The sequence below is a fragment of the Sus scrofa genome, chromosome 15 (assembly GCF_054392235.1).
Source record: "Sus scrofa isolate SSC_HxYL_T2T_F1_AM1 chromosome 15, Sscrofa_HxYL_maternal_Yorkshire_Landrace_v2.0, whole genome shotgun sequence".
Lineage (NCBI taxonomy): Eukaryota > Metazoa > Chordata > Mammalia > Artiodactyla > Suidae > Sus > Sus scrofa.
The window spans coordinates 125704888-125727532 of record NC_139397.1 but is presented as its reverse complement, the minus strand read 5'-3'; the positions used below and the strand labels follow the sequence as shown (position 1 = coordinate 125727532).

General features: G+C 44.6%; 1 protein-coding gene across 6 annotated transcripts; it reads left to right on the top strand.

Annotated features, from left to right (window-relative positions):
* Positions 1–670: 670 nt before the first annotated feature.
* On the top strand, positions 671–21867 carry IDH1 (isocitrate dehydrogenase (NADP(+)) 1). 6 transcript variants are annotated; one of them, XM_084998216.1, is made up of 12 exons: positions 712–848; positions 1878–1943; positions 2140–2222; positions 2548–3003; positions 4621–4894; positions 7374–7665; positions 10911–11016; positions 13694–13871; positions 14743–14894; positions 17095–17235; positions 18441–18603; positions 20932–21864. In XM_084998216.1, the coding sequence occupies exons 5-12, from the start codon at positions 4659–4661 to the stop codon at positions 21020–21022; spliced, it is 1359 nt and encodes a 452-aa protein (XP_084854342.1). In that variant the 5' UTR covers positions 712–848; positions 1878–1943; positions 2140–2222; positions 2548–3003; positions 4621–4658; the 3' UTR covers positions 21023–21864.
* Positions 21868–22645: the final 778 nt, after the last annotated feature.

Sequence of the window (22645 nt, the reverse complement as noted above, 5' to 3'; positions counted from 1 at the left end):
CCACTGTTTTCTAAGGCTTCTCATCTTTAGTTGAGCTTCACTGGAACTCAGATAACAATCTCACTATCTTTTAATGCAAAAGACGACCGCGTTTATTTATAGTACGCAGCAGTAACTGAAATTGTAAATACAGAAGCTCCAAAGAACTTGTCGCAGGCGGTCGCGGAAATACAAGCCGACGGCAGTGCATCTGCTCGTGCCGTTCAATCTTTTGTATTCTAGCTTCCCCTAAAGCGACCCCCGCTCGCCCAGGGCTCGCTTCCGGCAGTCCCAGACTCGGTCCAGCCTATGGCACATCCGGCGAGCGGCGGGAAGGGGACGTGTCCGGACCGCTTTGTCCCCTGTTTGCCTTTATCGCAGGCCTGCAGGCTGCGGAGCCCTACGTTCTTACAAAGACCGGGACGCTCCTTTGGGGTGTAGGACTCAGAATACCAGCCGCGGCGCGCCCTGCTCCCTAGCCTGCAGGTGGCATTGTCCTCCTTCCGCAGTAGGGAAGCAGGGGCCAAATACCGCAGCACCACTGCCCTTTCCCCCACTGCGAGCGTAGGGAAGCCTCCCCCACCCACTTCGCCCAAGGTTCCGGAACCCGCCCCTGATCCCAGGCCCCGCCTATCTCAGGAGGTCGGCGTTCGGCGATTGGTGGCGTGGCAGGGGCGGGTCTCCGGGAGGTGGACTGAGGGGGCCGGACCGGGACAAAAGCCGGGAAGAGGCAAAAGCCCTGCCTCCTCAGACCCGTTCTGTTTCTGCGTTGGCTGTTAAGAAGCCGAAACAGCTGGGGCCCAGCTGGGGTTAAGCCAGTGAGTGGCTGTGGCCGTTCCGGGTCATCGCCAGGGTACATTCCCCTGCAGGTAACCGCAAGTTTTTCGAGGTCGAGGTCGGGGGACGGGACGAGGGGTCGGGGGGCGGCCCCTGGCTTTCGCCGGGAGGCTCTGAGTCTGTCAATGGCTGGAGTGGTTTAAAAAAATAAATTAAAAAAAGGAAGCTCAGATCTTGCGTATGGTGGGGGAAACTTAGGCAGTCCTGGTTGCAAGACAGCTGGTGAGGAATCCAAGTATTGGGCATGGGAAAAGAAAATAGGAAGGAAGAAGGTGCTGGATGCCTGGACGTGCAAAAGGCCAGCTCCTGGGCGTGGGAGCGTGACACTGGGCGGCTGGAGGTGGCATGCAGTGACAATTGGAGGGCCAGGTCTGCAAGAGAAAGGAAAACCGGGCTGGGGGAGGATGCAGGGATGCGTGGAAGACGAACTCTTGGGTTCAGGGGGAAGAAAACGTGCGGCCTCGAACGCTGGAGGACTTGGGCGTGTGCCTCGAACTCGAGCTGGCTGGCTGCGTCCGTTTGGGTTGCTTGAAGAAGGGAGGCGAGGGGCGTTCCCTAGGCCACCTGGTGGTGGGCGGGAGCGCAGTTGTGGGTGGAGACCGCGCCGCCGCCGGCTTCTCCAGGTCAGGGCCAGACGACCCCCAGCTCGCTCTCTGCACCCGAGATTTATAGGTCCCGGCACCTTCCGGAGCGGGCGTGAAGACCTGGAAGGAGGAACCGAACCAGCTTCAGTTGCAGCCCTCTTGCACAACGCCCACAAGGACGCATGCACGCCGGGAACCTGCTGGTTACGGCGTCCCCTTAGGACATCCAAACTGCAAGGCTAGCTAACCCAACAGCGAACCCAGGACGCACCCCTCAGTGTGTGCCGGCAGAGCTATCTCCTTTATCTGGAAGCTGCCTGCGGACCTAAAACTGCCCTTTGCCCCTCTGGGTACACTCAGCACTGTACTTTTAAACCAGATAAACCGGGCTGCTCAGGCCAGTATAAAAAGCAACTAAATTCTCCTGACACGACTATTTTGTAAATTACCTTTCTCTTCCCTTTTGTTTTGTTTTAGGAGATAAACTGCACTCAGCTGAGTGTGCAAGATTGGGAAGAATTGGGGTGATAAGAAGTTGTAAAGGTAAGACAGCACTTTCTCCCCTTCATGTCGGCAGTACTGCGTTTCATCGCTCTTGGAAGTCCTGGAGGTGGTCGGAGGCACTGCAAAGGGCCTGAAGCAGGGATCGTTCCAACAATAAATTGCAAATGCTTCCTTGTTTCTTTCAGTCTAGAGGCTTCTCTGCAAGACAGTGATTTTTTTTTTTTTTTTTACCCAGAAATTAATGTAGTTCGTTAACTCAGCCGACAAAACAAAACAGTGGCTAAAAGTTTGGGATCGATGACAATAAAGTCAAAGAGGGTGAGCGGCTCTTTTTTTCTTAAACTGCTCTGTATTAGTCCAGGGTTTATTTTCTAGCATTGCACAAGTATGTCAGGAGATTGGAATCCAGCTGCATTCAGAATAAGTGAACTAGCCTGTTGGCAAAGGCCTTCCTTCTGAAGTCAAGGTTTGGATGGAGACAGAAAATCTGAGGGTCTAGGGTAGAAAGTCAATTCAGTGGAGTCTATAGCCCACTCCATGGGATTCAAATCTGGAAGAAGTAAAATAGTGTTCTACATTATAGTAAGTGAGAGTTTATAATAAGGCTTTGTTTTTGTTTTTGTTTTTTGTTTTTTGTTTTTAGTTGAAAGATGGTAAAAATGTAATGGATAAGTCATTGAAGGAAACCTGCAAGTTTTGATTATGCATTATGAAGTATAGAAAGATTACTGCAGAAAGTGTTTGCTTCAAGTAAAAAATATCACTCAGGATTAAAATTTCATGCATGATATATGACCTTCTATTAACTGTATTTGCCATGAAAGAAAATTAACCAAGTTATAACTCTTGCATAAAACTGTGTGGGAATATGGCCTTGGAAATGTATCAAAACTAAGATAAGTTGCTGCCTTTTTGTTTTGTTTTGTTTTGTTTAGCTGTGACAGTGGGATCAGCACAACCAAATCATATACTTTAAGATGCACTTGAAATTATAAACAAGTAACTGATGCATTCACACCAGTTTTGTTCACTTTTCTAAATTCCAGATGGTCTACTAATCATTATGTTTTAAAATTTTCTTTTTTCTGGAGTTCCCGTCGTGGCTCAGTGGTTAACGAGTCCAACTAGGAACCATGAGGTTGCAGGTTCAATCTCTGGCCTTGCTCAGTGGGTTAAGGATCCGGCGTTGCTGTGAGTTGTGGTGTAGGCTGCAGACGTGGCTTGGATCCGGTGTTCCTGTGGCTCTGGCGTAGGCTGGCAGCTACAGCTCCGATTAGACCCCTAGTCTGGGAACCTCCTGTATGCCGAGGGATCGGCTTTAGAAAAGGCAAAAGATAAAAAATAAAATAAATAAATAAGTAAAAATTTTCTTTTTTCTTTCTTTCTTTCTTTTTTTTTTTTTTTTTTTTTGGTCTTTTTAGAGCTGCACCTGCGGCATATGGAGATTCCCAGACTAGGGGTTGCATCAGAGCTGGAACTGCTGGCCTATGCCACAGCAACGCCAGATCTGAGCTCTGTCTGCAACCCCAGATCCTTAACCCACTGAGCAAGGCCAGGGATCGAACCCATGTCCTCATGCATACTAGTCAGGTTCGTTGTCACTGAGCCACAATGGGAACTCCCATCTGTCATTTTTAAAAAGACTTGGGAGTTCTCTGATAGCCTAGTAGATTGAGGCTCCGGCGTTCTCACCGCTCTGGCTCTAGTTGCTGCTGTGTGACGTAGGTTCAGTCCCTGGCCCAGGAATTCCCACATACTGCCTGTGTGGAAAAAAAGGAAAAAAAAAAAAACCAAAAAAAAAAAAAAAAAGAGAGAGAGAGAGAGAGAACCTGAAATAAACATTGCAACTCTCATTTAAAAAAAAATAAAATAAAAAGACAATTATGAGTCGCTAGAATTTGTTGAATCTCCTCAAGGATAGTTGTTTTAACCAAGACAGATGTGAACGTTCCTGGGCCAGGGATTGAACCTGCACCATGGCAGCATCTCAAGCCGTTAACAGTGACAACGCTGGATCCTTTATCCACTGAGCCACCAGGGAACTACCCAAAAAAGCCTCTTAGGAAAGAGGAAATAGAGCACACATCCTTCTGCTCATCTTGAGGGCCCAGTAAAATGAGGAGTTGGATATAGTGTTCAAATAAACACGAGAGTGAGGAAATAATCTCATTTTATAAGGTAAACCAACAGTCAAGAAGAATATTTACATCATTAAGGGTGTGTTACAGGCCCAGGCTCCCCCACACACTGGCCTGGTGGCTTTGGGAAAGCTCCTTTTCTTTTAGCAAGTAAAATGGGGGTGGGTAGAATGGAAAAATAATTTCCATCTTATAGGGTTATTGTGAGTGCTGACTCAGAAACCACATAAGCATGTAACATAATGCTTTACACAGAGAACCTGTTCAATTCTAATGGTTAATGTAATTATTATTAGGCTTTTTATGCAATCGTGCTATTATGAATTTTGTTCTTTTCTTTTCTTTCTTTCTTTCTTTTTTTTTTTTTTTTTTTTTTTGCTTTTTAGGGCCACACTTGCAGCATAGGGAGGTTCCCAGGCTAGGGGTCAAATCGGAGCTACAGCTGCTGGCCTATGCCACAGCCACAGCAATGCAGGATCTGAGCCTCATTTAGACCCATACCACAGCTCATGGCAACGCCAGATCCTTAACCCACTGAGCGAGACCAGGGATCGAACCCGCAACCCCATGGTTCCTAGTTGGATTTCGTTTCTGCTGCACCACCCTGGGAACTCCCATGAATTCTTCTTTTAGTAGTCCCCAATTTGTCTTTTGTTTTTACACAGTAATGAAACAAATGATGAGATATGTGTCCTGTCTTTTTTCTTCTTCAAGGTTTATCAAAGCTAAAATGTCTCAAAAAATCCAGGGTGGTTCTGTGGTAGAGATGCAAGGAGATGAAATGACTCGAATCATTTGGGAGTTGATTAAAGAGAAACTCATTTTTCCCTATGTGGAATTGGACCTGCACAGGTAAATGGATCACTCTTTTAAGCAGCAAACTTAGGAAGCACAGTCCTTGTGATTTCAGGGTATAATAGCTTTTTTACATCGACAGAGCTGTATCTTGTGAATAAAGCTTGTGGTGCAGAAAGCAAACCTGAGAGCAGCAACAAAGTAAGTATTTGCAGGGCACCACGCAAGGGAGCTGGGGACAAGTCTCAGAACAACTCCAATGTGGTCTTTGAGTTGGGGGTGTTTTTGTTATTTTTTTTTTTTAATTTTTAAAAATTTCTTTTTATTGAAGTATAGTTGATTTACAATGTTGTGCCAATTTCTGCTGTGAACCAATCATGCATATATATACATTCCCTTTCTTATATTATCTTCCATCATGGTCTGTCCCAAGAGACTGAATATAGGTCCCTGTGCTATACAGTAGGGGGTGTTTTTAAAGGGGACGAATCAAGAAGCTGGGATTAATCATCATCTTGTAAAATTTCTGTAATGTTTTTCCTTTTCCTTTTTTTCTTTTCTTTGGTGGCACATGGAATTCCTGGGCCAGGGATCAAATCCAAGCCACAGTTGCACCAATGCTGGATCCTTTAACACACTTGGCCGGGCCAGGGATCAAACCTGTGCCCTGGTGCTGCAGAGATGCCACTGATCCCATTGCCACAGCAGGAACTCCTTTGTGTTATTTTTCAATCATAGTTTGCAGGGGTAAGGATGTCTCTGGTTTACTCTGGTCAGTTGGTCTGTGGCTCCAGGACCTGTTAACTCATCTTACCCTGGAGAAATCTGAGCTTGTAGTCAATGATAATGTTGGTAGCAGCAATTTTAGCTCTTAACACTATTATCTACAGTAGAAATTTTAGTCATCTGATTCTGGTCGATTAGTGTTCAGTTAACACAGGATTGAGGTCAAAGGGACAAGCAAAGGAATAGAGTTTTGGACAGAGAGATAAATACTTTTTTTTTTTTTTTTTGCTTTTTAAGGCTGCACCCATGGCCTGTGGAATATGAAAGTTCCCAGGCTAGGGGTCATATTGGAGCTACAGCTGCCGTCCTACACCACAGCCACAGCAACACGGGATCTGATCCTCATCTCTGACCTACATCACAGCTCACAGAAACGCCAGATCCTTGATCCACTGAGCAAGGCCAGGGCTGAGACTGATGTGGTAAAGTGGTGAACACATTTCATTCATTATACTGGCAACTGTCTAAGTGTGTTTGCCCTGACCCAGAATTATTCCTCAGCCTGTGCCCTGAAGGGCCTGTTATTTGCTTGGGTGTAGACATTTCCATCACAAGTCGAGATATCTAAGTAAACAAAAACACAAGAACTGAAAGAGAAATCTAGAAGCCTAATGGTTTAGCAAGTTTTGAAAGCTGAAAAAAATTTTTTTAAACTTTTAAAGCCTTGGAGAGCAAAGTAAACTCTTACATTACTATTTCATTTTTCTGGCTTTGGACAACCTATTACATACTTTAAATAAAGTTTATAGTCTTTTTCTGTGCTCTCTGGACAACCAGCCTTCTTTCCTGCTCTCAATAACCTGCAATCTGGGTGTGGGTTGTATTAAGCAATAATTCTCTGGGGTATATAAAACTATTGCTAGACTGCATTACTTATCCAATAAACTGCAGGCTTGTTTCCAGAAGAAAGAGACTTTCTCATGATTTAAGGAATGGTTCATCATAAGACTAACTAGCATTAATAAGCCAGTCTTTAGCTTTTTATTTTTTATTTATTTATTTATTTTTGTCTTTTTCTGGCCACACCAGCGGCATATGGAAGTTCCCAGGCTAGGGGTCCAATCAGAGCAGCAGCTGTCAGTCTATGCCACAGCCACAGCAATGCCAGATCCAAGCCGTGTCTGCAACCGACACCCCAGTTCACAGCAACTCCGGATCCTTAACCCACTGAGCAAAGCCAGGGATCGAACCCACAACCTTATGGATACTAGTTGTGTTCGTTAACCACTGAGCCCCGCCCGACGGGAACTTCCCAGTCTTTAGCATTTTAGCACTGACTTTTTCATCTGTAATTCCCACCACTTTGGTGCCAAAATACAAAGAATCCTTTAAGCCCTCTGATCCCTTTTTAGAACAATCTTGCATTTTTATGCTATTGTATGGAAGGAAGTCTGCAGAAAGATCGGTGGTTACATTCTAAAGATGCTGTTACTGCCTCTGGTAAAGAGAGGGCAGAGTGCAGTGGTTTCTTTTTACTTTCCTCGTAGGCAGCTTCCCACAATACAGGGAGGAGTGGCCGACCCAGCAGTCCAGCCTTTCTTAGTGCTTTTTTCAATTGGCAGCAGCCATCTGTGTTGAAGGTACACCGATGCTAAAACTTGGCCAGTTTAGGTGTTATGGAGCCTTTGCTTTCCACCAGACAGGCCCTGTGTGCCATCGTCTTGCTAAGAAGGGTGCACGGTGATAGAATGGGAGCACCCTCCATTACCTGTCAGTTTGGAAAGGTACACTTACAATTTTTCCCTTCCAGCTATGACTTAGGCATAGAGAATCGTGATGCCACCAATGACCAGGTCACCAAGGATGCCGCAGAAGCTATAAAGAAATACAACGTTGGTGTCAAGTGTGCCACCATCACCCCCGATGAGAAGAGAGTGGAGGAGTTCAAGTTGAAACAAATGTGGAAATCACCAAATGGCACCATCCGAAATATCCTGGGTGGCACTGTCTTTAGGGAAGCTATTATCTGCAAAAATATTCCTCGGCTTGTGAGCGGTTGGGTAAAACCCATCATCATAGGTCGTCATGCTTACGGGGATCAAGTAAGTCATGTTGGCATAACTTGATTTGCCGTGGCCTTTGGCTGTCCCGCAGTTCTGATTTATATGTGTTTTATTCTTATCTTTTAGTGTCTACTCTCATTAAGAAAGGTGCAAAATGAGAAATAGATATTTAGATAGAAGTAAATACAGATAAAATTACAAACAGATACCTGTTTCAACACAAATGATTTTTTTCAGGCATGTTTTTTTCTTTATCTTTTTATTGTTTTTTATTAGGTTAAACCACATGATACAGAGTTTTTTATAGCTAATTTTCTGTGGTTCAACTAAAACAGTGGTTTTCAACCTTGGCTGTATAGTAGGATTTTTTTTTACAGGTTTTTTGGTAATTTGTTTTGCTTTTTTTTTTTTTTCAACTGCATCCACAACATTCAAAAATTCCAAAGCCAGGGATTGAACCCATGCCATAGCCTCAACACCAGATCCTTAACCCACTGAACCACCAAGGAACTCTTGTCTTGCTTTTTAAAATTAAAAAAAAAATTTTTTTTTTCTTTTTTGGCTGTCGCATTGCATATAGAGTTCCTAGGCCAGAGAGCAGATCTGAGTCCTCATTGCAACCTATGCCACAGCTGTAGCAAAACAGGACCCACTGTGCTAGGCTGGGGATGGAACCTGAATCCTAGAGCTCCAGAGATGCTGCTGATCCCCTTGCACCACAGTGGGAACTCCTTGCTTTTTTTTAAAAAAAAAAACAGTGTTTGTTTTAATTCCATTGCCTAAATCCCACCCTGTACCAAGTAAATCTGAATTCCTTGAGGCTCAGACCTTTTGAAACTCCCCAAGTGATTTACATGTGCAGACAGGATTGAGAAGTACCAAAGATGATATTAAAAGTGATCACTTCTTGCATAAAAGGAAAAGCTCAGTGGTTGAAAGCTGTCTCTTTAAAATATTCCTTTTCTGCTTAGAAGAGAAAGAGATAGTTTCTGTACTTCTGTACAAGAAGGCTCGTTGCCAAATTAAAATTAAAATTCTGCATTGAAATTGAAGTTTCAGACTTTCTTAGAAAACAGCTTATTTCTTAAAAGAGCCTAAAAACAAGAGTCCTTGACGCAGACACCCAGAGGCTTTGACGTAGCTGTCCTTGAACACAGTGTGGCCAGGGCAGACTGCCCTCGTTCAGGGGGCAGGGTCACTGGGTCAGTCCTTGAGGTGTAGTTTGCTTTATTCTACCCTGTGGCTCGGACTAGCCCTTCATCCTGGCCAGTCCCTTCACAGGTGCCTCTCAGAGGCGCAGGAGAGGGAATGTAAGTAGGTGTGCTACAAGCTCCAAGCTCTTAGGAGTTCAGTGGTGTCCTTTTTGTCCTTTTCCTTCTTTATGGTGGTGGCATCAGTCACTTTGAAGAATGGTCATTCCAGGTATTAAAGTCCAGATTGAAAATCACAAATCTCTGGTTGATTCACTGATTGTTTCAATATACACAAACCTCTAAAAAGCATTTAATGGTGCCTGAGTTTCTTCCTTTTGAGAAGTGGAAAGAATTACCACCCACAGTGAAGGGCTTTGTATGTCAGAAGTGTCCCATAGAGAATATTTAATCTGTGTTGTTACCTGACAGCTCTTTTTACCAGCTCTCCTTAATGTTACTCTACATGAACAAATGAGTTCCTGTTTGGCTTAGTGGGTTAAGAACCCAACATAGTGTCTGGGAGGATGCAGGTTCAATCCCTGGCCTCGCTCAGTGGGTTAAGGCTCGATTCTGCTGTGGCTGTGGCATAGGCCTCAATTGCAGCTCTGATTCAACCCCTAGCCTGGGAATTTTTTAGCAGGTGCAGCACTAAAAAGAAAAAAGGAGAAAAAAAAATAAAACAAATAGGTTTGGTTAGCATCTATCTGCTGGTACTTGACTCCAAAAGTATTCTAACCGAAGCCATTGAAGAAGGTACAAGACAACAAACATTGACATACGGCTAGGGTGGCCTGGGTCCATTTTTCCATGCCTGTGACAGGTACCTGTCCTCAAAGAGCCCTTTCCTAAGGGTCATCAGCCTGTCGCAGTTGCTTCTAGAATAATTATTTCACATGGCCAAGTCCTGGATGGGCATTAGTAGCAATAATAACCATAAGGGAACTGAGCCCTAAAGGTCCAAGGACCAGATCCCGAGTCTTTTGACTCTAGATGCATTATTTCTGCTACATCACAGTTCTTTCCTTGTATGATTGACATAAGAATGCAATGAGGGTAGTTCCCATCATGGCACAGCAGAAACGAATCCGACTAGGAACCATGAGGTTGTCGTTCAATCCCTGGCCTTGCTCAGTGGGTTAAGGATGCAGTGTTGCCATGACCTGTGGTATAGGTCACAGATGTGGCTTGGATCTGGCATTGCTGTGGCTGCGGTGTAGGCTGGCAGCTGTAGCTCCTATTAGACCCCTAGCCTGGGAACCTCCATATGCCGTGGGTGTGGCCCTAAAAAGCAAAAAAAAAAAAAAGAATGGAATGAGGCATTGAGAGATGCACATTAGTTGCTTAGAGTATCTGTCACATAGTGAGGACCAGGCATTGGCGCTCCCATCAGCAGCAGCAGCAGCTAATGTGCTATCATCCCCCACAGGAAGACTTCCTTGACCTCCAGGTTATGGTTGTTTCCATTTCTCTTCGTCCATCTTTTTTTTTTTTTTTTTGGTCTTTTTACCTTTTCTAGGGCTGCTCCCGCGGCATATGGAGGTTCCCAGGCTAGGGGTCTAATCAGCTGTAGCGGCCAGCCTATACCAGAGCCACGCAGGATCCAAGCCACGTCTGCAACCTACACCACAGCTCACGGCAACGCTGGATCCTTAACCCACTGAGCAAGGGCAGGGATCGAGCCCACAACCTCATGGTTCCTAGTCAGATTGAGCCATGATGGGAACTCCATATTCCTCCATATTCTGACAGCATTTGTAATCTGTCCTTCCTTTTGATATTTGAAAGCTCTTAATATTCCTTCTTACTTTTGAGTGTCTTAGGTTGTACACTTCATGAGGGGAAATACTTGATGTTATTCTCTCTCATCCCCCTCTCTGTGCTCCGAAAATTGCTCCGAATGTGGTAGGCAGCCAATCAATACTGATTTCTAATGTGTCCTACCAGTGACGAGCTTTGGGAACTCACTAGACCTCTTTATCTCCATTTCTAAAGTAGAAGAAGGTTGGGCTACATGGCACTTTTGTGTAGGTGTCTTCTAGCTCTAATTGTTAGGACAGTTTTTTCCTTATATCTTTGTTTTCCCCTCCGCAGTACAGGGCAACCGATTTTGTAGTTCCTGGACCTGGAAAAGTAGAGATATCCTACACGCCAAGGGATGGATCCCCCAAAATGACATATATGGTACATGACTTCACAGGTATGTTTAAGTCCACCATGGGCTACAGCTTTCATGTTATTTGTTTGCTTTGGCCACTCCCACAGCATGTGGAAGTTCTCCAGCCAGGGATTGAACCCATGCCACAGCAGTGACCCAAGCTGCTGAAGTGACAATGCCAGGTCCTTAACCTGATGTACCACAAGGAAGCTCCCATCTTTCATTTTTTTCAAACAGAGCGTTTAGACTTAGACGTTATTACTGTTTTTTTAAAGTTAGTTTCATGGTTGCCTAAAAAAAAGAACGTGAATTTACATTTCCACAGGACTCAAAATCTAACATTAAAAAAAAAATCATTGGCTTACTGTGGCATTGATAAATACACAAAAGGAATTAGCCACTCAATTGGGAATGCATATAGATAATTGGAAATGCAAGTAGATAATTATGCATCTCTCTGAAAACATGGAAGGAAGGTTGGCAGGAATCTATTGTGCTTAAATTATGCAAATTAAATGTTAATAGCCCCAAATTGGAGTTCTCCTGTGGCAGTAGGTAAATGATCAGGCTTGTCTCTATGGAGGTGCAGGTTCAATCCCCAGCCCCACACAGTGTAAAGGATCCAGTGTTGCTGCAGCTGTGGTCGTAGGTTGCAGCTCCAGCTCGGATCTGATCCTTGGCTCCTGCATATGCTGCAGGAGCTGCTGAAAAAGAAAAATAGCCCCAAATCACCTGTCATGTAATCCTGCCCTTTGGCTTCAGTAGGCTTTATATTTGAAAATGGCTTCATGGGGAGTTCCCGTTGTGGCACAGCAAAAATGAATCTGATTAGTAACCATGAGGTTGCAGGTTCAATCCCTGGCCTTGTTCAGTGGGTTGAGGATCCGGCGTTGGTGTGGCTGTGGTGTAGGCTGGCAGCTGTAGCTCTGATTCTCCTCCTGGTCTGAGAACCTCCATATGCCACAAGTGCAGCCCTAAAAAGCAAAGAAAAGAAAAAGAAAATGGTGCATTATATATTTGCTGACTTTTTCTTCTTGTCCTTTGGAGTATTTATTCTGAGAAAGCAGAATGTCTACTTTTTGCCTTTTCCTTCCCCCCATCCTGCTGCTTCTAAGGTCCATTACGGTAAATCCCACCCAACAGTTGAAAGAAGAGAGGACCCTCTTTGCTGTTAAAGTTATTAGGAGCAGTCGCACAAACAAAACCTCAAACTTACCTAGTTTTTGTTTTCCTTGCCTCCTCTAAATCATAGCATTTTGTTTTATTTATTTATTTATGTTATCATACTAAGTGAAATTAGACAGTGAAAGACAAATATCATATGATATTACTTATATGTGGAATCTTAAAAAAGGGTACAAACTTATTTGCAGAAGAGAAATAGACTCCCAGACTTTGAAAAACCCACGGTTACCAAAGTGGACAAGTGGGGAGGGGTGGACTAGGGGTTTGGGATTGGCATATGCACACTGAGATATATAGAACCATTGGCTGTCGGGGACCTGCTGTATAGCACAGAGAATTCTACCCAATATTCTGTGATCCTCTATGGGAGAAGAATCTGAAATAGAATGGATGTGCGTATATGTATAAATGAATCACTTCATTGTACAGCAGAAATTATCACAACCTTGTAAACTGACCATACTTCAATAAAACTTGTAAAAAAAAAAAAAATTCTTTTTTTTGGCCATGCACGTAGCATGTGGAAGTTCCCAGGCCAGGGATCGAACAGCAGTGACATCTAATCTCCAACCGCTGGGTCACCAGAGAACTCCTAAATCATGTCATTGATGGACTCTTGTTCTGCCAGTTTCACCACCTTTCACATCCTGAACCCAAGCTAGCCCTGGGCAGTGGCACAGATTTAAGTTCTAGCTTTTAGTAATAACAAAGTTCAAACAGTAAGAGTTGTGAAACCCCAGTGATTACACGTAGCCTAATTATTTCTGCCAATGACCGTATAAAGTTTCAGTATCCTCCAGGAAGTTACAAGAATTTTCATTCAGTATTTGAAATGCACATTTTTCTCAGTGAGGAGGGATTGAGTGCACATTCATGTTTGAAATGTGTACAGTATGAAAAGAGTTTTAAAATTATTTACCCCTTCTTGAGTGTATGTCTGGTTCATATCAGTAGGTTTGTTTGTTTTGTGTGTGGGTTTTTTTTTTTTTTTTCTTTTTAAGGCAACACCCGCAGCATATGGAAGTTCTCAGGCTAGGGGTCAAATCAAAGCTACAGCTGCGAGCCTACACCACAGCCACAGCAACGCGGGATCTGAGCCGCATCTGCGACCTACACCACAGCTCATAGCATCACCAGATCCTTACCCCACTGAGCGAGGCCAGGGATCAAACCTGTATCTTCAGGTATCCTAGTCAGGTTTTTTAACTGCTGAGCCACGAAGGGAACTCCTGGTTCATATCAGTAGTTTTTGGTATTTCAGTATCTTCGGGATCCTAATGACCGTATTTTTCTCATTTATACTGCCCCTTCAAAACAAGTTAGAATGTCCTTACCGAGAGCTGACTTTCCTGCAATTATGTGTCCCGGGAACTCATAGCATATTCAAATTGGAAGCCTGGCCAGGAGTTTTTGAAGCCTGGACTCAGACATTACAGCTGAGATTTGGGTATTTTGGTGGTGGATGGATTTAGACTGCTTAAAACCATATCCTATTACCTTCCTCTTTTTCTCTCATTGTTTCCCCCCCACACAGACTGTGGTGGTGTTGCCATGGGGATGTACAATCAAGATAAGTCAATTGAAGATTTTGCACACAGTTCTTTCCAGATGGCTCTGTCCAAGGGTTGGCCTCTGTACCTGAGCACCAAAAATACCATCCTGAAGAAATATGATGGACGTTTTAAAGACATCTTTCAGGAGATATATGACAAGTAATTAAATTACAGTGGTTTTTTTCTTTTCTCATAGAAGTTGGCACTTAAGGAATTTGCATCCTTATCTCTTTGATTCTGGGACAAATTGGTTGAATACGATCACTGTCCCATCAAGATAAGGTCAAGACTGAGATTCAACATGAGTGAACTAAAACCCTTGAGTTGCTTTTCGAGGGGGAGGGTCCCACATTTATTTCTTTCATTGCCAGAGTTTAATGATTGAGTAAAAAAGTACCCTGTTAGTGATAGAAAGTTCTGGTTTTTCAAGTGGATGAGTTTCTGAGTTTGAGCTCTTTTCCATTCATTCTGAAGCCCATCGTTAACGATTTTAAACTGCTCGAGTGGAGTCTTTTGAACTTAAGTCTACATTGATGACAACTTTGGGTTCAGCAGAACAAGAACACTTGGTAAATGGCATCTCTCCCTTTTAGGTACAAGTGTTCAGGCCAGTATCTTTTCCGAGGCATTTTAATTCCCCTTTCCACTACCTATCTATACCAAACCTACAAGCTGTCTTGTTTTCTGAATGATATTGAACAATACAGTCGTCTTTCTCCCCCCATTACCTTCTTAAAGTAAGCTTCTTCTCAAGATTCGGATGTATTGAAAACCACCAGTAAAAGTATACTTGGGACTGGTTATCGCCTTAATTTGCACATCTCTGCAAAGTAGGTAAAATTGCCCTTACAGATGGGGAAATTGGAGTTTCCCAACTAGCAAATGAGCAGGACTTGAGCCCTTGTCTGTCAGATTCCTGAATTTGTGTTGCTTTTACTGAAAAATGCTGTTTCCTTTGGAAAGGCTGATAAAGTCCCAATAAAACCGATTTTCTATGCTTGTTATTACTGCTCTCTTTCTTGTTTCTTAGGCAGTACAAATCCCAGTTTGAAGCTCAGAAGATCTGGTATGAGCACCGGCTCATCGATGACATGGTGGCCCAAGCTATGAAATCGGAGGGCGGCTTCATCTGGGCCTGTAAAAACTATGATGGTGACGTGCAGTCGGACTCTGTGGCCCAAGGTAGGGAGCTGGAGCCCGTGGAGGTGGGGCTTGGCCTCCGTAGCCAGAAGAAGGATTCTGTAGCCCTTTGTGAAAGCATCTAGGCCCATCCTCTCAGCTGGGAGGTTAGGAAACTAAGCTCAACCCCAGTAAGAGACTTCTCTCAAGGACACACAGGAAGGACTCCTTGGGTTGACTCCTGCCTGCAGCCTTAACACAGTTTATGTCTCAGCCTTTTTTCCCACTTGGAGTTTTGACTGCCTCCAGCAGGCAGCCCCACTACCTGATCTGAAAACCACTTTCTTTCCTTTCTGATGAGAATGTTAAAAAAACAAGGGGGAGTTCCCGTCATGGCGCAGTGGTTAAGGAATCCGACTAGGAACCATGAGGTTGCGGGTTCAGTCCCTGCCCTTGCTCAGTGGGTTAGCGTTCTGGCTTTGCCGTGAGCAGACGCGGCTTGGATCCCATGTTGCTGTGGCTCTGGCGTAGGCCAGTGGCTATAGCTCCGATTTGACCCCTAGCCTGGGAACCTCCACATGCCGCGGGAGTGGCCCAAAGAAATAGCGAAAAGACAAAAAAACAAAACAAAACAAAAAAAAACAAAAAAACAAGGGGACTTGAGGTGGGGGCAGGGTTGTCTCATAACCCAGAGACCTCCCGCCAAGAGCCCCTTCTTCACTGACGACGGGTACTAATCATGCCCCTTTGCCAGCCTTGACGGCTGTTTTGATACCACTTAAAACACACGTGTTTGCTGCTCAGCTTTAAACACAAGAAATGGACAGAGAAGCCTGGGACTGTTCATAGAAATTCCAGGAGCCAGAGGTAAGAAAAGTTCTCTGGAGTTTCTGCTTCGGAGCAACAGGATCGGCAGCGTCTTGGGAGCGCTGGGACACAAGTTCAGTCCCTGGCCCGGCCTCGTGGGTTAAAGATCCGGGGTTGCTGTAGCCGCAGCTTGGGTCAAGACTGGCTTGGATCTGTTCCCTGGCCTGGATCTGATCCTTGGTCTAGGAACTCCATAAGCTACAGAGCAGCCAAAAATTGGGGGAAAAAAAAAAAAAGCTCTCTCCATTCCCCAATTTCCTCAGCACCACCTTGCCCTTCAGCCTCAGTTACCCGTGGTAACTAGGTACACTGAATCTCTTGAAGAATGTTTGTGTTAACTTAAATTATGTTTGCTTCCCCGCCTTCCTGAAGTACTACTTTTTGTTTCTCTTGTTAATCATCTCCTATCAGTTTGAACATCAGTAGACCAGCCGGTTAAAGATAACTTTTATGTCAGATAAATAAATGAGTTATTCAGCTCTCTTTTACCCTCCGCCAGTTTCTCTAAAGCCTCACAATCATTGTACTGAATGTAGTCGCAGAAGCAGTTTTGCTTTGTGATGATTCTGCGGTGGGAAAAGAAAGGAAAACGGGTCCTCGTGATGACAGTCCTTGGAAAGAGACTCAAATCATTCCATTTGCGTTTCTACAAGTCCTCATGGCAATAAGCAGAGAGTATCTGGAGGGAGCTCAAATGCAGTTGGCAAGTTATGGACATTCAAAGAACGTTCTGAAGTGGACTGTCTAATGGTGCATTGACGAGATACCTAGAACCAGGGCTCTGTGTCCAGGCAGAGCCTGGAGATGCATGTGACCTGCAGGTGGCTAAACAGATTAAAAAGCAGCATGCCCTTAAGTTCACTTTTCTCTAGAGGCGTGAATTTCTTTGCGCTTGCACCAGACCTTTCATTTGTCCTCAGTTTTGGCAGTGGTACCAACGAGTGTCTCCTTAACAAACGTGGATAGATCCACCATGGCTATGGTCCTGAACATCTGCAGTCCATAAATGTTTGAGCCAGAGTTCCCGCTATGGCGCAGTGGGTTAATAATCCAACTGCAGTGGCTTCGGTCAGGGCAGAGGTGAGGATTTGATCTCCAGCCCTGAGCAGTGGGTTAAAGGATCTGGTGTTGTGCCAACTGCTGCATAGGTCGCAGCTGTAGCTTAGATTCAGTCCCTGGCCTGGGAACCTGCATATATATGCTGCACAGGTGCAACCATAAAAATATCAAATGATATTTGTCTTTTTCTGACATAAGTTCACTTAATATGAGAATATCTAGTTGCATCTCATTTTTATTTTGTTCTCTAAGACATGTCAAGGTTTTCTCTCCTCTCTGGGAGACCCATTGCTCTTCATGCAGCCGAACCCAGCATTTCATGTTCTGCCACTTACAGGTTATGGCTCTCTTGGCATGATGACCAGCGTGCTGATTTGTCCAGATGGCAAGACAGTAGAAGCCGAGGCTGCCCATGGGACTGTAACACGTCACTACCGTATGTACCAGAAAGGACAGGAGACGTCCACCAATCCCATTGGTAAGACGGTGTTTGCTGCTCCTTGATTTCCAGCCAGGGAGCAGACGTGTTCCTTTGGCTTCCCAGTGCCTTGTGTATAAACTCATCACCAAACAGCTGGTTCATTCTACTAATAAGAGCTATTTTAATGTGTTTCTTAAAATATACCACAATAGGGAGTTCCCGTCGTGGCGCAGTGGTTAACGAATCCGACTAGGAACTATGGGGTTGCGGGTTCGGTCCCTGCCCTTGCTCAGTGGGTTAACGATCCAGCGTTGCCGTGAGCTGTGGTGTAGGTTGCAGACGCGGCTCGGATCCCGAGTTGCTGTGGCTCTGGCGTAGGCCAGTGGCTACAGCTCCGATTCAACCCCTAGCCTGGGAACCTCCACATGCCGCGGGAGCGGCCCAAGAAATAGCAACAACAACAACAACAAAAAAAGACAAAAAGACAAAAAAAATATATATATATATATATACACCACAATATATGCTTTTCCATCCTGTGGAAGAAGATACGTTACAGAGAAGAACGTAGGAAAATTGGGAAGCATTTGCCTTTTCCTCCGTTGCGGTGAAATGTCCAACGTAACTAAGAACCTAAAGCCACTTTGATAGACCCTTCTAATCAGGCTCTAAGAACAGAACTTCCCAAACAGATTTCAGCCTGGAAAGAGGAAGAAACCAGTGCAGATGAGAGATAGAAGAGACTGTGACCTTTTCCAAGTTAGCAAATACCTTAAGCCCCACATGCTACTGCCGTGAATATGTGTTTTCTTAAGGCTTTGGCAAAATCCAAAACATGTCCTGTATAAAAGCGGAAATTTTGGAGCTCCAGCTGTGGCGCAATATGATCAGCAGTGTTTTGGGAGCACTGGATGCAGGTTCGATCCCTGGCCCAGCACCATGGGTTAAGGATCCAACATTGCCACAGTTACAGCTTAGACCAGTTACAGAACTGATCCCTGGCCTGGGAACTCCACATTTTGGTGGGGCTGCCAAAAATGGGAGAAAAAAATGGAAATTTAAAAAAAAAAATTCTATTTGGTAAAATATTTCCACTTCTCCTAAAACTTGTGGCCCACATGGAGAGTATCCAATGAAGTCGGTCACCTAAACAACAACAACAAAAACGCTTCTATTTGGGGGTACAAACATTTGGGACTATTTCTAACCAATGAGATTAAAGTGTACTTTTTCTCCCTTCTCCCCCCGCCCCCCACTTTTAGCTTCCATTTTTGCCTGGACCAGAGGCCTAGCCCACAGAGCTAAGCTGGATAGCAATAAAGAGCTCAGCATCTTTGCAAATGCTTTGGAAGAAGTCTGTATTGAGACCATTGAGGCTGGCTTCATGACCAAGGACTTGGCTGCTTGTATTAAAGGTTTACCCAAGTAAGTATAAGGTGCCCTAAGCTCTGTGATCAAATTACCATTTATCCTCACCGGGCTCAAAACATGAAGTGCTTTTGGGAATTACATGAATTGTTCTTTGTCATCTGGTTCGGAGCTCAGTAGACATTATCTGTAAATTGGCAGATAATAAAATAATAAAATAAGGCTCCATGGAACACATGACAGCTATTGAACTTTGCCTCTGTGGCACGAAAGCATGCAGTGGTGATGCAAAAGCCAGTGGCTGTGGCAGCATTCCAGTCAGACCCTGTGTACAGAACCAGGCCACAGCCCGGACTGGGTTCATGGGCCAAGCTACAGTTGGCTCACCCCAATCTAGTTGGTAATCAATTGGGTGACAGGTTTCTACTTAAAATTAGAGAAAAAGAGGACACTCCCTCCCCCACCTGGCTATTTTTCTACTCCTTTATTTTCTTTGCTTTACAGGTAGAAGTAAACAGTGCAGGTATGAGATGTTCAGGTGATCGTAGTCCCTTCCTTAAACATCTATAACCATCAGTCAGCTATTCAAGGGCCCATGTATTCCCAGGACTTTTCTGAGAGCATGGTAGCCCAGTGAATCCCAGCTGGATTAACTGCTGATCAGGAACTCCTCCTTCAAGATCAAAGCTGGCTAGTATGGAGTTCCCTTCGTGGCTCAGCGGTTAACAAACCCGACTAGGATCCATGAGGACTCGGGTTCAATCCCTGGCCTTGCTCAGTGGGTTAAGGATCCAGCATTGCCGTGATCTGTGGTGTAGATTGCAGACACAACTCAGATCTGGCATTGCTGTGGCTATGGTGTAGGCCAGCAGCTGTAGCTCTGATTTGACCCCTAGCCTGGGAATTTCCATATGCCCCGAGTGGGGCCCTAAAAAGCAAAAAACAAAACAAAACAAAAAAAAACAAAGTTGGCTGCCATGACACTCATTAAGAAACAATGCTAAAATTTAGCACAAATCCCATGTCCCAACCCTGTGGCCTCAGAGACCCGTGAGGGTCAGTATATGGGGATATACCTAATCACTACGTCTTCCTTATCTTAAATTCCCTTAAAGCACACAGGGTTTGAAATGTTCCTGTTACCTTTAAGCCTATTTGAATAGGTACCTATCAGCAGGTTTATGATAGCAGCCCAGCCGTAGCTGCAGCAGTGCCAGATCCTTTCATCCACTGTCCCAGGCCAGGGATCAAACCTGTGTCCTAGTGCTAATCCCATTGTGCCACAGCGGGAACTCCATTGTCTTTTGTTTTTTTTTTAAGAAAGACAAAAGTGGAAACAAGACCACTAAAATTTTTTTGAGAACATGTGACAGCTTGTGGGGGTATGAGTAAAAGCAAGACTGTAATCTGGGTAGGTTCCATTATTTGGGGGTCGGGTAGGGTTTGCGTGTTTTGTTTCGTTTTAGGTTCTGTTATTTTTAAGAATGAGGAATAAAAAGTAAAATGATTTCTGTCTCCCAGGCATTAGTCTGAACTGAAGCTCTGAGGTAGTCTCACCCTCAAAGCTCCATGGCTAGGAATCTCTTGGGGGTGGGGGACAGGGGTGCCCCAGCCCCCACTGCAGACTGCCCTAGCCTGGGTGGGCCCCTTGAATCTTTTTTTTTTTTTTTTTTTGGTGTCTTTTAGGGTAGCACTGGCAGCATATGGAGGTTCCCAGGCTAGGGGTCAAATCGGAGCTGCAGCCACTGGCTTATACCACAGCCACAGCAACTCCAGATCCAAGCTGCATCTGTGACCTACACCACAGCTCACAGAAACACCGGATCCTTAACCCACTGAGCGAGGCCAGGGATCGAACCTGCGTCCTCATGGATGCTAATTAGATTCGTTTCCACTGAGCCACAATGGGAACTCCAGCCCCTTGAATCTCAAACACATTCGTCAGCCATAAACTTGTAGCTTGTTAGCATTAATCAGTTTTCTAGAAATAGTTTTTAGGGGTTTTTTTTTTGTTTGTTTTTTGTGGGTTTTTTTGTCTCTTTAGGGCCACACCCGTGGCATATGGAGGTTCCCAGGCTAGGGGTCGTGTCGTATCGGAGCTGTTGCTGCTGGCCTACACCACAGCAATACCAGATCCAAGCCATGTCTGTGACCTACACCACAGCTCATGGCAACGCTGGATCCTTAACCCACTGAGCGAGTCCAGGGATTGAACCTGCAACCTCATGGTTCCTAATTGGATTCATTTCCACCGCGCCATGACAGGAACTCCAGTTTTCTGGAAATAAATAAAACGCTACTTTAAGTGACATGTCTAGGACTTTTCCTCTCTCTGCTGCCAGATCAGAAACAAACTTAATTTCCTTCTTTTTCCTCCTCTTGTAGCGTGCAACGTTCTGACTACTTGAATACATTTGAGTTCATGGACAAACTCGGAGAAAACTTGAAGATAAAACTAGCACAGGCCAAACTCTGAAGTCGTTCCTCGGCTTAGGAGGAGAAGGGTGTTTTTTTGGTAACTAGGCCACTTGGTTTACATTTTTCTTTAAAACACTCAAGGGTAAAGGCAAAATCAATTTTGTAATTTGTTTAGAAGCCAGAGTTTATCTTTCCTATAAGTTTACAGCCTTTTTCTTATCCATACATGTATGCCACCTTTGTGAATGTGGCAGGGGACTTTTTAAAATTTTATTTTCTACGGGTCGCCTAGGCATTGCTTTTAGTGTCCATATGCACGCCACTCACTGTCACTTTTTCCTCATCTCCTGATGTTAAATGACCAAAACGAAGAGTGCCTGAGCAGGGTAAACTACAGCCACAGTATTATTCGCTAAAATTGTATAAAGTAGAAATTCATTCCCTTGCCCACTTTCCATGGCCTGTGGCACTGGGTGGTTTTGACGTCACAGATGTTTCGTCACGTGAGGTAGAGCCGTCTGTTAAACTTGCATGAGATTTGGAATGCAGGGCCTGGCTGTAACAAAAACATGTGAAGACACAGTCCTTTTTGTAAGGAGCTCTAGCTGAGTATTTCAAAAATACTAAATATTTTTGAGCAAACTGGAGAATCCAGAATAAATACAACCGGGGTTTAGCCCCTGTTTAGCTCCTCTTCCTGGCCTCATGGACAAAGTATTATGCTCGCCTGAACAGTGTATTTTATCCAAGTGCAATAATACAAGCTGCACCTTTTTTTGACTTCTGCTGGCCTGTTCTGTTTCCTTTCTATAAATGTGATTTATCAGAAGTTGATTGTAAACACTATTCTAGTCCTGTTCTTCATCTAGATGATCAATTTTAATTAAAATTAAGCACTAATCATTGGTCTTCTGAGTTTTTATTTGTTGGGTATATTTTAGTTGCTAGGTCCTAGCCATAGGTGTCTGATGTTTAAATGGCTCTGCCATCAGGGAGTTTACTGTGGGGAAAATGAAATAAACAGACAGTAACGTGTGGATTGGAAGGGAAAGAGGAGGACCAGAGAAAGAACCAAAGGAACATCAGGGGACTGAGTCTATGCATATGCTAAGGAGTTTTAGGTCATTAGCACATAAGTAAATAGAGCGCCAACGAAGACTTACAGGAAGGACCGGGATCATAAGTTCATTCAAAAAATAACACTCTGGGCAGCTTTTACAAAGAATGCCTAGTAGTGGAGGGAAGCAGGGAGTGATGGGACGATTGAGGAAGGAAGATCAGTTACAAGGATATCGTTCTCCAGGTGGGAGAAGATGAAGATCTCAACTGAGACAGTGGTGCCGAGAATGGGGTGAATTTGGAGAAAGGAAAGTTGAATGGGTGGGTGTTGGGGGGGGGGGGCTCCCAGGAGATGTAGGGGTTGAGGGGAAGAAACAGGTGAAAGAGATGGCCCAGGTTTCTGACTCTACCCCAGGAGAAAGGCTGATCCACATCCCAGCCTTCTGTGTATTTTGGGAAAGGAAATTCAGGCTGAAGAGGAGCGTTGATCAAGCAGACACGATCCATACATCGGTGGCCCTCTTGGCCTGCAGTCCAGCAGTCCCTGTGGCTGAGCTGGGGCTCGTCTGTTAGGCCAGCACGTGTTCAGGTTTGGATGGAAGCAGAAAGCATCCCATGAAAC

Coding starts and splice junctions, on each gene's coding strand:
- IDH1 (XM_084998216.1), top strand. CDS start 4,659: ATGAATTCTTCTTTTAGTAGTCCCCAATTTGTCTTTTGTTTTTACACA. Junction 4,895..7,373: donor GTGGAATTGGACCTGCACAG/GTAAATGGATCA, acceptor TTTCCCTTCCAG/CTATGACTTAGGCATAGAGA. Junction 11,017..13,693: donor TATGGTACATGACTTCACAG/GTATGTTTAAGT, acceptor CCCCCCACACAG/ACTGTGGTGGTGTTGCCATG.